This window comes from Pseudorasbora parva, chromosome 22 (assembly GCF_024679245.1).
Source record: "Pseudorasbora parva isolate DD20220531a chromosome 22, ASM2467924v1, whole genome shotgun sequence".
Lineage (NCBI taxonomy): Eukaryota > Metazoa > Chordata > Actinopteri > Cypriniformes > Gobionidae > Pseudorasbora > Pseudorasbora parva.
The window spans coordinates 33,899,266-33,912,881 of NC_090193.1; the positions used below are offsets into that span (position 1 = coordinate 33,899,266).

General features: G+C 35.7%; 1 protein-coding gene across 1 annotated transcript; it reads right to left on the minus strand.

The window, feature by feature from the left end:
• Window positions 1–727: 727 nt before the first annotated feature.
• On the minus strand, window positions 728–11,851 carry usp48 (ubiquitin specific peptidase 48). Its single transcript, XM_067431198.1, is given in 30 exon segments — window positions 728–1,442; window positions 1,559–1,585; window positions 1,692–1,740; window positions 2,034–2,159; window positions 2,242–2,415; window positions 3,765–3,869; window positions 3,970–4,076; window positions 4,156–4,286; window positions 4,727–4,837; window positions 4,944–5,005; window positions 5,147–5,269; window positions 5,382–5,506; window positions 5,744–5,824; window positions 5,912–6,057; window positions 6,165–6,279; window positions 6,362–6,562; window positions 7,461–7,610; window positions 7,830–7,964; window positions 8,085–8,264; window positions 8,808–8,840; window positions 8,843–8,889; window positions 8,981–9,114; window positions 9,201–9,241; window positions 9,244–9,308; window positions 9,616–9,740; window positions 9,821–9,948; window positions 10,699–10,840; window positions 11,001–11,121; window positions 11,303–11,437; window positions 11,629–11,851. Coding segments are annotated over 30 exon segments (3,159 nt in total). The 5' UTR covers window positions 11,646–11,851; the 3' UTR covers window positions 728–1,419.
• Window positions 11,852–13,616: the final 1,765 nt, after the last annotated feature.

Below are 13,616 nucleotides of genomic sequence, written 5' to 3' on the forward strand. Positions count from 1 at the left end.
GTCGTATATTTCTACACAAATATGAGGTTTAATAGTTGTAAACCAGTTCAAAACATGTTTACTAATGTTGAATAAACCTCTTTGGGTGTCATCTGCAAAATTAACTTTTAACTAATTTTAACTTAATAAAATGACTCTCATTTCATAAAATGTTATAGAAAATTTAGTTACTTTAATATATAAATGTATAACTATAATAAATAAATGTAACAAAAGTTGTATTTGATTTTAAAATTTATTTAAAATAAACATCTAAAAAAATAATAAAACCATATGGTTTTCTTTTTAAAGATGCTTTCATCTTTCTGCAGGTGAACAGGGTAAAAATGGATATAATGTGATTATTTTAAAAATATAATACAAGACCCCAAAATACATAATATAAACATTAGCCACTATGTGTAAGTTGGTAACACAGATTTATTAGCATATGTTAATTAAAATTATGAAATAAGATAAATATTAAATATTTCATAACAGCAAAGTTCAGTCAGTTTTTTCAATGCAGGTTAAATGCATTTACGGCCATTTCATAGTTACAGTAGTATGGATACAAAATATAAACATCTTTTATTATATCAGTCAGTATAATACTTTTGCTGGGTCTCAAGATGTTGACTGACTGGACCAGAAACACAACAGTAACAGGAATATGTGCATTATTTATATAGTAATATTTATATAAACATTTCTATGAAAACAATTTCTACGCATAAAAAAACACATATTAAGATGTAAAAAGAATATTTATTGCCCATATGAAAGAACATACAGAAAAGTTCACACAAATGCCTGCTAAATATTTCAAGTAGCAGAACATGTCTAAACTATTTAGCAATGCTGAAATATTTCCACATCTGGAAACATCTATTATGCTCATCTTTCTAGACTTTTCTTCACTGCTGTATTTTGATGAGGTTATTTACATTAATGAAACAAAGACTAAATATGTTTTTTTAATATTCAAGTTGCTCATGCATTCTTAAATATGTACGAGCTCTATTGCAGTGCCATCACAAGCTTTTCAACAAAGGATTTACAGAGACTTACTGTTTTACACACAAAATATGATCAGACCATAATCTCTGAACATGACATTGCAACAAACAAGGAGGAATTCAGATTTTCCTTGAAACGGAACGTCCTTTGAGGAAATCTTGACCCGTATTTTTCACAGTCATGGTAAGCACGACCACAAAACCTTGCAGAATGCATCAACATCTTTCAATATTAAAAGCCAGCACGATGTTTTAAAGCAAAAGACACTTTTGAAGTTGTTGCAACATTCAAAAACAAATTTAAAAAACAAACAAAAGACAAAAAAAAAAAGAATCCATCCCAAGAATGAATATCTATGTGTAATTCAAGCTTTATCCTTGCTTAGTCATTGTCAGCATTGTTCCACATCTGAAGCCTCCATCAGTGTCCTAAAAGTCCAGTGCCTGAACAAAACGAGACAAATAGAACATGTTTAACAATATCATGTTCCTGATTCTTTCACAAAGGTTTTAAAGATTAATACTGCATGTCAGAAATCATCATAATAGTGTATTCGTACCTTTAAATCCTTCCTCAGGCATACAGACTGAAGAAAAACAACAAACATACTCAGCATAAAAAAATGCAGACTAACGTGTTTGAAAATGAGACGTACCGTTAACAGATTTTTAACTGATATAAACAGCACTTACCTTGATAAACATCATCCATTGCAGCGTAATCAGCAATGGGTTCATCAGCCTGTAGGGGGGAAAATTCAAGCAGTTCGTCTCAGTTTTAGAAATATTAAAAAAGTCTCATTAGAAATGGAACAATCCACAAATATTGTATAATAACTATTTAATAATTGCATATCAGTGGTAAATAATCATTTAAATATATTACTATAGAAAACAGCTACTTTAAATTCTTACCAACGTTAATCCTTTGAACGCTAGTGTATTATGCCCAAAAAGGCAGTCTAGACAGGTGCTCATTATGTTTTAAAACACAGCCAATGTATCTGTTTCCATTAAAACAGTTGAGAGTTGTACCTTAAGGCAAATTACGCTCTCTGGGATGACTCCAAGACTTCCTAGTGTGGCGGAGTCATCTGTTAAACAGCGTCCGTCTATGGAAAGGTTTTGGTCGAATGGAGCCACCGAGAATGCATGCATTATCTGTGGATGCAATTATTTCAAATAAGACAACATGTGGCATCACATAAAATCTAAATGCCTAATTTTCGCTGTACAAACAGACCTGGATCTTTAGCTCTTTTAGCGTCTGGTTGGCAGAGACGATGAGGGCTTTCTCCCCACGGAGTTTCCTGTGCCTTGTGCTTCTTCTGATGCCCGACTTGGAGGCAGAGGCAACAGCGGGCGTAGAGAGAGAGGTGGTCTCGTTCAGCTTCTGCCGTTTGGCTCCGCCCTCAGACTGATGTAAAGAAGGGAGCTTGAGCCATAGATAGATAGATAGATAGATAATCAGGTAGACAGATGGCCAGTCAGACAGACAGATGGACAAACAGATATTTTGATAGTAAGGGTGTGACGGTAAGGAAATACCGGTATCACCGGTGGGAGCATTTAAATAACTTATTCTAAAGTGAAAGTAAAATGTGCATGACCGCACAGGCATTCATAAAGGTGCGGAGCAGGGTTTTCAATTAATTCCTATGGAAGTTGAGCTTTCATAGGAATGAACTGACACTCACTTTGCTGGCTCCGCGCCAGCGGATGCGCACCGTTATGAATGCCTGCATGGCCGTGCACATTTTACTTTTACTTTAGAATTGGGGTGAATTGTCTGAATGGTGTGTTCAATATTATTCTTGATGAAAAACACAACAAAAGAAGAGTACAATGACAAGCCCGTTTAAATAGTCGCTTTTACATTTCGCTTTGAAAGCAAATCTTCCGCCGTCATCTTGTCAGTCAGCTCCTCACTCTCATGATGAATGAAATCTGTCTCCTGCTGCTGGTCTGTGCTGCAACTCTCGTTCGGCTCATGCTGTATATTAAGCAAACACGTTCCGTTTTTAATTGTAGTATCTGTTCTCTAACTGAATTAAATGACTTATTACTATAAAAAAAAATCAAAACGACGGTGGGGGCGGTGCCACGGTGGGAAAGGGATGTAACCGGTGACACACTATTGCAGCAAGCCTATTGGCTAGTTGGATATACAGTCAGATGGACAGACACATATCAGATGGATGGATGGATAATCAGGAAGACAGATGGATAGTTAGATATACAGTCAGATGGACATACAGACAGATAGTTAGATAGAAAGCCAGACAGATGGATAGATATTTGGATAGAAAATCAGACAGACAGACAGACAGTAGATAGATAGATAGATAGATAGATAGATAGATAGATAGATAGATAGATAGATAGATAGATAGATAGATAGATAGATAGATAGATAGATAGATAGATAGATAGATAGATAGATAGATATATAGATAGATAGATAGATAGATAGATAGATAGATAGATAGATAGATAGATAGATAGATAGTCAGATAGTCAGATAGGCAAATAGATGGATAGTCAGATTCAGAGGTATAGACAGTCAGACAGACAGATAGTCAGGTGGATCGACAAACCTGAAGATACAGTATGTATAGACAGGAATAGTCGGATAGTTGAATAGAAAGTTGGACAAAAAGACAGGAAGATAAATGATGTCAGACAGACGAACAGACGGATATTTGGATAGACAGACAGATAGATGGATAGTCAGCTGTATCAAATAGATAGACAGATCAAAAGTACCTGACTGAAGTCTGGATCTTTCTCTCCATCTATTTTTGGCTCTTCTCTTTCATCCTCAACATCTGACCCACTCACACTGAACTCAGGGGCAGATTCCTTAATCATCTGGAACACAGAAAGCAAAGGGCACACACGAGTTATTCCTGGAAGTACAACTGTAATGTTTAGGGTTATATTGAGGACACGTGATCATGCAAAAACTCACCATTTTCTTGTCAATGACTTTGCGAACATACACAGTGGCCTGTGCGTACTCCCTCATGTCCCTCTGCTGTTGGAAAATGAAGCCCTCTCTGCATTCTCGACACAAATCTGAGAGCACAAAACCCATTCTCGCATGAATTACGTCTGTTTGAGGGTCCTCGAAGAAACTACTGATCGTTTATCTCACCTGGATGAGTCTGGTATTGCACATTGCCATTGTCTTGCGTTTTGTCATAAATCCGATATATGGAGATGGCCTGGTCCACCAGAAACATTTTGCTGATCACCTCCCATTCAGCAGGCCAGAGAAGAGCTATACTGTGCATTGACAGACACAAACACTCAGACTTAACTCAAGAGTTGCTCTTTATATGGGTAGTTGATGAAAAACGTGTCCATTTTTAATAAAAACATTTCTACATGTATAAGGAAAATATATTGTTCGAAAGTTTGGGATCAGTATGCTCACCAAGGCTGCATTTATTTGCTAAAAAATACAGTAAAAAGAGTAATATTGTGAAATATTATTACAATTGACTACAATTGAAATATATACACATAAAAATATATATTTCATATTGTTATTATATTTATTATTATTATAAATATATATATAAAATATATAATTTTGTATTGTATAGAAGTTGAAAATAACACAAATGAAAATTTCTGCAGTTTTGTTTAATAATATCAGTAATCAAAAGCTGAATATTATTTTTAGTCCAGGACATGTGAGAGGTCAGGACTGAGCAACTCACTGTTGGGCGTCTCCTTGCAGCATGGAGTCGTAGGTGAACATGAAGCCTCCGTGAGGGCAGAGCAGGATACTGTTCGCCACGCTGGACACTGGGTTACTCTTTGCTGGCCTCCTGTGGTGCGATCAGGTATCACAAGAGACATTACAAAAATGTAACATTTTAAAATAGTCTATATTTTAACTGCAGAATCATTGATTACAGAAAAAAAATCCATTACCTAATGAATTTCCTCCATTCTTCTACAAAGTAAAGGGGTACAATGTACAGAACATCTGTGTCCTAAAACAAAATTCAAACCAAAGTGAGCTGACAATAAGAAAGAAATACTGATGTTTTCACCCTCTTTACCAGAAGACATTTGAATTATTCAAAACATCAGGTGAAAAACTGAAACAGAATCCCTAATTTGTGTAAAATTACCTGTGGCCATTTTTGCAGTGTGGGCCGATTTTTCTCCTGGAAGAGGTTGAGCAGGGATGTCTTCTGTTCATTTGCCATCATTCTGTTCAAAGCCTCGTTCTCTTTCCCTTCCCTTTCCAGCCTCTGAAATAAACAGTATATCTTAAAATCTTTTAAGACTTCTCCCCCAAAAAATAGCAGGCAGATCACTACACCCTTTAACCATGACAACTGTGCTAATTGATCAATGTGTTACCATGCACTGCTGACAGGGCTCGTGTTGTTGTGTGAACTCTGGTGCTTTGGGGAAATACATCCGCAGTTTATTCCACACCTCTGCAGAAACCAGGCGCCTGTCATTCTCTAGTATACTCAGACCACCTGCGAGAGAAAGAAACACCACAATTATCGAGTCTCATTGCAAAACCTTGCTAATGAATAATACAGTTTCAAATATTTGAATGAATTGAGTAAGTATTCATTTAAAATGTTCAATTCATGTAAAATGACAACAGTTTGGTGCGTCTCATTTGCTATCATTAAACCAGTTAGAAGAACCATTAAATATTGAAAAATGTTCTTTTCGTTTTCAATTTTTTTTATCTCGAGAAAACAAACCATGGTAACAAAGAATGTCTTCATTAAAGTTCTTCATCTCTTCACCGTCCCGGTCATCATTTTCTCCTGTAACTCCATCAGCTAAAAAAAGAGACAAACGGATTATAAACAACTAAAAGACAAAACTTAAAGCAAAAGATAGAAAGACCAGCTGTAAGCTTCAGGTACCTTTAGCTCCTGGGCTGCTGCTTTTCTCTCCATTCATTTTGCTGTTGTTGTGTTTGGTTTCCTCCTCATCCTCTTCAAGCTGGTCTAATGCCAATTGTTTCCAGCTCCTTAGAGAAGCCTTACCGATCCAGAACCCTGATTCATCACTAAATACACACAATATAAACACCAGATGAGCTTCTTCAAACATCTAATGAACTGCAGTTGCAGCATCATGGAGATCCAGTTTAAAGAAGCAACTGATTCACTGTACCTTTTCAAAGAGGCTTTGGCAAGGTTTGTGACTTCTTTATAATCTTCATTTAGCTGGTTTTTCAATCTAATCACCCGACATCGTTGAGTGACACAGTCTCTGCAGAGGTATGACCCTAAACCATCCAGGATGAATGACTAAATTGAACAAAACACTAATGAATGATTAAGGAGAAGTTCGACAAAAGAAACCCTTACGGTCTAGTCTGGGTCCTCCTCCGTAGCGGCCGAAAAGAAGATTGGCAGCCTTTAAGGATATTCTTTTGGCCTCGCCAATCTTGTCTGGGTGCAGTCTGCCATGGGAGCACAGGAATTGGCTGTTGTCGATTTCCTTGATGGCCGTGGAATCATCAAGCCATTTCTTTAGCCACTCCAGAGGCACAAACTCATATGACTGGCCTAAAAACACAAAAGGAACCCAGACGTTGATTCCTTATTGAAAAACATATGCTCTCATACAAATACAAAAGACTTACTGTTCAAAAGTTTGGGGTAAATGTGACTTTTTTATATTTACTTTAACTTTTATTTAGCAGGGACACATTTAATTTATCAGAAGTTACAGTCAAGACTTTTACATTGTTACTAAAGATTTCTATTTCAAATCAAAGAATCAAATCAAACAAAAAAGATTCCTGAAAAATTCCACAAACATAAACGGCCTTGATTTTTTACAAATGAGATGCACAAGGGTTAGTTAACCTAGGAAAAATTCTGTCATTAATTACTCACCCTCATTTTGTTTCAAACCCTTAAGACCTTCGTTCATCTTCAGAACACAAAATTAAGACAGTTTAAATGAAAACGTCATTAAAAAAGAACGTCATTGCAACTTTCAAGGTCCAGAAAGGTTAGTGCCAAACTTTGATAAAAAGTTATTTTTGCTTGTTTTTTTTGCACACAAAAAGTATTATCTTCCCTTTATAACATTAAGGTTAAACCACTTGAGTCACATGGACTATTTTATATACGTTTTACTACCCGTCTGGACCTTAAAAGTGTTAATTAAATAGCTGTCTATGGAGGGGTCAGAGATCTCTCAGATTTAATCAAAAATATCTTAATTTGAGTTCCGAAGATGAACAAAAGCCTTACTGGATTGAAATTTCATGAGGGTGAGTAATTAATGACAGAATTTTTCATTTTTGGGTGAACTATCCCTTTAAGCAGCACAAATTTACCGACCCCAAACTTTTGAACAGTCGTGTAAATTGAACACCAAAATATTCACATTTTTAAAAAGGGAGATTTAAATTATATTGTCAGAGAAACTGATGCACGGGGCATTTTTACGGACCGTCTTCCGCAGGTAACAATTCGTAGAGCTCCTTCACCTCCTCATGTTTGGCTTTGCCTTTGTCAACGCTCTGCTTTCGCATGTCTGCCATCTCATTGCACCACTCCTCAAATTTCTTGTTGTCCTGGTCAACTAGCTTCTGGAGAAAAGCTGACAAAACCAAACAAATTTGTCTTAAAAAGATATCCTGAGAGGCTTGAACACTATGTTAATAATGTAGTAAATAGATAACACTTTCAAATAATAAATCAGGGGAAAAAACTTTTTTATTTTTAGAAGGAAAAATACTTTCCTTTGAAATGAAAATGATCCACAAAATCCCCTCAAATGTGAATGTTTGATCCATAATATTCATTGAGTTAATTTTACCTGGTACTTCAATGTTAATTTCTGTTTGCTCAATCTCTTCTGTCTGCTGTTTGTACACTAACATGTATGCATTCCTCGAACAGTGATAGCCTTTGCTACATTTTGGCTTTCGGGTTTGAGACTTGCCCGTCTCGGCTGAAATGTAAAGGATAAGAAATAAACTACATTTTTATTTTTGACTGTTAAAGCAACTGCACTAACAATTAGCCACAAAAATGAGACATCATTCAAACTAAAATCAAAATGTGCTGTTACCAATGTCTTCCTCAACACCCAGCTGAAGTTTCTTGCCCTCCATTTTCTCGATCTCCTCATCATTGAATTTGTACCAGTCATTTGTGTGGGCATCTCTAACATGAGCAATGTAGTGACCAGAGTAAGCACTCACGCCACGATGAATCAACACAGCGCTGAGCTCATATGTGCACTTCTCTTCTAAATTTAGAGGTGGAGGGAGGGAAAAAAAATTAAGTCATATTTATTTATTTATTACAATTCCTATTCCTTTTCTCTATTTCTGAGATGACATAAACTACAGTTCAAAAGGTTTGTGATCAAGATTTATAATGTTTTTTTTAAGAAATGAATACTTGTATTCGGCAAGGATGCATTAATGATCAAAAGTGACCGTTTTTTTTTGCAAGATTTTTACATTGTTTCAAGTAAATGCATTTTTTTTTAAATAATCCTAGGGGAAATTATCACGGTTTACACAAACATAATTTAAGCTGCACAACTGTTTTGAACATTTATAATAATAGGAAATGTTACTTGAGAATCAAATCAGCTTATTAGAATGATTTCTGAAGGATCATGTGACACTGAAGACTGGAGTAATGATGCTGAATGTTCTTTGCATCACAGGACATTTTCTATTATATTAAAATAGTAACAATTTATTTTAAATTAAAACCAAACAATCTCATACAGACCCCAAACATTTGAAATGTACTGTATATATGAAGTGCACAGTTATACCTTTTCCTTCCAAAAACGGCCCCATGTCAAGAACTCTGGAAAACTAATGAAGGTGTTAAGTTTCTTCTTATGACCACTTTGCCTATCCAAGCAGAGAATGATGAGAAACAAATGATTAAAAATAGCTTCAATACATCTGGTAACAGATCTGATAATGACATTACATTACTCACCTATCAAAAACAAATCGCATGAGCTGAAAGTTGAGTGTGCGAGGAAGACTCTGGAGCTTGATTCGACGGGTGGCGTTCTGTTTACTCTGACAGCTCTCGCAATAGTAACGATTATCACCGTCCAGCTTCTCCTCCTAAACAGCGTGAGGAACAACACATTGAGACCCTTAATATCTGATCTGCATAGACACTGTCAAGCACAAGAAATGAGAGCAGTCACCTTCAAAAACTCTGTGACACACTCTGTGAGGTTTTTATGTCTTGAATGTTCAGCTCCAGCTCATAAAATCGTGATGGTAGAGGAGACTCACGTCCACACTTGTTGCATCTGACATAACACAAAAAACAAACTCTAATTCCAATATTATAATATAATTGTAAGTCATACATCGTACACAACACATCACTCTCAAATGACTATATTAACCTATAATTATATGTGTGTGTGTGTGTGTGTGTGTGTGTGTGTGTGTGTGTGTGTATATATATATATATATATATATATATTCGATCAAACCAAAAATGATTCAGGCAGATATCATTTTTTACTTGTGGGTGCAGGACACACACTATAAAAATATAAAAGTGACAAGAAACGTCTGAATCTGAAATATCGCTTGTTTGGAATAACTTACACGGTAACATAAGAGAACTGTCCACAGAACTGCTTTTGGATGACATTTTGGAGATTTGGATCCTTCTGCTTTGAAAGTGTGTCTTCAAGAAGTGATAGGAAGAGTTTAGAGAATTCCTGAGCATCCTAAAAAACAAAATATAAGTAGCTTTTGAGATTTTTGATCCACAGGACACTCCAACATGCTCCATCTTATGCTTGCTTACCTGCTGTTGCCCTGTGTCCAGCCCAAGAGCCTTCACCAGCCCTGAGGGGTCGATATACCGTCTGTTGCTGTTCTGTAGCAATGCAAACAGATACTGGAGATGTTCACATATCGTCCGTGGCTCATAATCTGTGGCAATGCAGAATCGTGAACAAATTATGAAAAGTTTATTTCAATAAATAAATGGGTTTTTGTTGTCATTTTCACTGTCACACAAGATAAAAATGAATATAATTAATATTGTCATCATTTAAAGTGCAGTAAATGGTTAAACATTTCTTTGTCTTACATGGAACTGGTGATATCAAAACTGCTTTGTCTTCAGATTTTAAATCCGGCAATTCCACTGACAAGTTTAATTAGTTGAAGGACCCCATTTAAGGGCATGTTAATGTGAAGCCCATGTGTGCACATGGTAAGATTTTGTCTCAGAATTATTTTTGGAACCACTATAAAAGTGTTTTTTTTCTGTTGTCCTTTGGTGTCACACCTCTTAATTCTTTCTTTCACATCATAGGACACATTTCAGATTTTTTTCTTCCAAAAAACACTGAACTAAGTGACAAAGTTAGTGACCCATATATTTTCTCAAACATCAGACTTTTCACACTACAAAACAATTTTTTTCTTGAAAAGTGATGTTTTACAAAAACAAAACAATATAAAAAACACCGCTTATTGTCAACTACCCAAATATACTTTAAATACATATTTAATTTACTTACAATTACTAAAAAAATTAACTAAATGGCAATTTCCACTGCAAAAATCACACAATACTTGCATGCTACAAGGGCATCGTAATTGCCTAATGAGAAGTAAAGCGATTGTTAGACTATAAAATCATCCAGGCTTTAAAACCAAGAACCTGAAGGTCACCTGAATCCGTGTTGTGTCCTTCAGCTCTGGCATTTTGAAATCGATATAAGGCTCTGCGGAGCTCCAGATTGTGGAACCACACCTGGAGGAAAGTATTCACGTAACATGTGGCACCAAGATTCGTCAGGCCCACAAATGTGTTCTTGAACAGAGAAAAACATTCACATAAACGTTGATGATGTTGACATGTGTAAACAAACTTCCCCTAAGGTATTTGACAAACCTAACAAACACTATAAGGCCACTGAAAACTAATTTGATTTGGTATTTTTTTACAATTTTGACATTGTAATTTGGCATACCTTATCTCGTCTTTCTGAATTTGGGTCATCGATGTTATGGAAGGTGTTTTCATCAATTTCTCCCAACCATGACTGTTCCCCAATACCGACTAGACAGTTAGGATTCCCTTTACAGTTCCTCCTGCGTGACAGGAAAAATGTTCAAGGTGGGACAGTGTTGTGATTACAACAATATGCAGAAATAAAAACATGTTTTCACAGTTGTTCTGCAACAACAATCCCTAGGACGGTTCCTAAAGTGAATGCCATTCTGAAATAAATAAACAGAGAACCGCAAAAACAGATCCATATCACCACATTACCTGCATGCCCCTCTTTTGCACGCTGGCACTGCGATCCTATAAGCTAACTCGATATGTTCATGTGTGATGTTCTCTGGTTTGACTGCCTCTGCCCACCGCCAAGCAGCTTTTTCCAGCTGCAACCTAGGAGCCATTCTGCACAAATAAATACAAATGGTTAAAATGACACAAAACCAGCACACAAAAATCACAACATACAGCTGAACAGACACCCTTCAATAATAAAAAAATACATGACACACAAAATTTAACAGTTATACAGAATTCACGTACAAAAGACATGTACATGAAAAAGACACAAACATCAAAAATCACACCACACTCACTTGACAGTTACACACATCTGTGATGCACAGGCCTTGCATCATTGGTCCAGCATGCACAACACTTTTGATTTTACCCCATACATCAGAAAAACACTCTTATGACAGCTAATGTATAATAACAAGCAGATAAGTGGCAAGCACAGACAATAATATTCAAGAAACACCAGAGTCCACATTAGCACACACAATTTAGATTATCCCATCAACATAATACACAGTTTAGAATAAAACATACCGTCAATAATAAATACGGCGTTTTACGGGCTCGACACAACTATGTTGTTTTATAAATCTTTAGCAAGCACAATAATATTGAATGTGTTCATCGAGGCTGCTAAAGCTGCGCAGTTAGCATGCTAGCAACTAGCTCTTGACTTATTCTCATTAAATAAATGCACCTGGCGTAAATTTAGCAGGATATTCTTGACTGTGAAGATACTTTCATAAATATAGGAATTTTAAATCACACTTTATTGATTGTACGTTTGTATTTAGCGCCTTTGCGTCAGCTTTTATATAAATATTTTTGTCCCTTCGTCAGTTTCAAACTTCTATGAGACGTACGTACTTACGCGTGACGTAATTGCGGCGTCTGACGTAAATCCGCCGGCGCTCACGAGCTCGCTCAGTGTTTTGGTGTTGCACATGGCAAGTTTGCTTCAACTTTTTCTTTGCCAGAAACATACAACACATTGAATTTTTGTAATTAAAAAAACCTAAATATTTAAATCTTTGGATATTATGTTTTTTTCTTAGCCAGGTGACATTTAAAATGTCATAAATATACATAATGTTAACGCTGAGGCGCTCCACATATTACACAATAGGTTTCTGCGCATTTCTTCTGTTGTGAAAAGATAAATAAATTATGTTCGTAACATTCATTCTTACTGACCCCAAACTTTTACAAAATATTTATATTTTAAATAAACGCTGTTCTTCTTCTTCTTCTTTTTTTTTTTTAAACTTTATTCATCAAAGAATCCTGAAAAAGTATTACAGGTCATAAAAAATATTAAGCAGCACAACTGTTTACAACATTGATAATAAATCAGCATATTAGAATGATTTCTAAAGGATCATGTGACACTGAAGACTGCAGTAATGGCTGGGCAATCGATTAATCTATCCAAAATAAACACATGCATGTATATATTTAAGAAAAAAAAAAGATATTTATATAAGAAACAGTATATATATATATATATATATATATATATATATATATATATATATATATATATATATATATATATATATATATATATATACTATATATATATAGTAGCCTAGACCTATATGTATATGAACATATATATTTTTTAATATATACATGAAGGAGTGTGTGTTTATATATACCATAGACTGTAAAAAAATATATACATAACATTTATACACAGTAAACACACATATGCATTATGTGAACGCAAACTTTTATTTTGGATGCAATTAGGCTAATCGATTGCCCATGCAGCACTAATTTTTAAGTATATTAAAATAGATGGTTTGAGGAGCACAACAACAAGTTTGAGGTGTTGACTTGGCCTCCAGATTCCTCAGATCTCAATCCAATCGAGCATCTGTGGGATGTGCGGAAAAAACAAGTACGATCCACGGAGGCCCCACCTCGCAACTCACAGGACTTAAAGGATCTGCTGCTAACATCTTGGTTCCAGAAACCACAGCACACCTTCTTCAGGGGTCTATTAGAGTCCGTGCCTCGACAGGTCAGGTCTGTCAAGACAGCGAAAGGGCGACAAACACAATATTAGATCAATACTTGATCAAATTTTGTTTCTTTTTTCTTATGGTCTCACTTTGTGTATGTTTTTGCTTTGTCTTGTGGGAATTGTGCCTGAATAGATTCCCAGCGTAGATCATGAGACACATTCACGAAGTCCAATGAAACATTTAACAAGAAGCTTCATTCCACTCTGTGAAAGGCCCCAAAGGTTTAAGAGCTTTTTACTGACTTCACCTTAAAACTT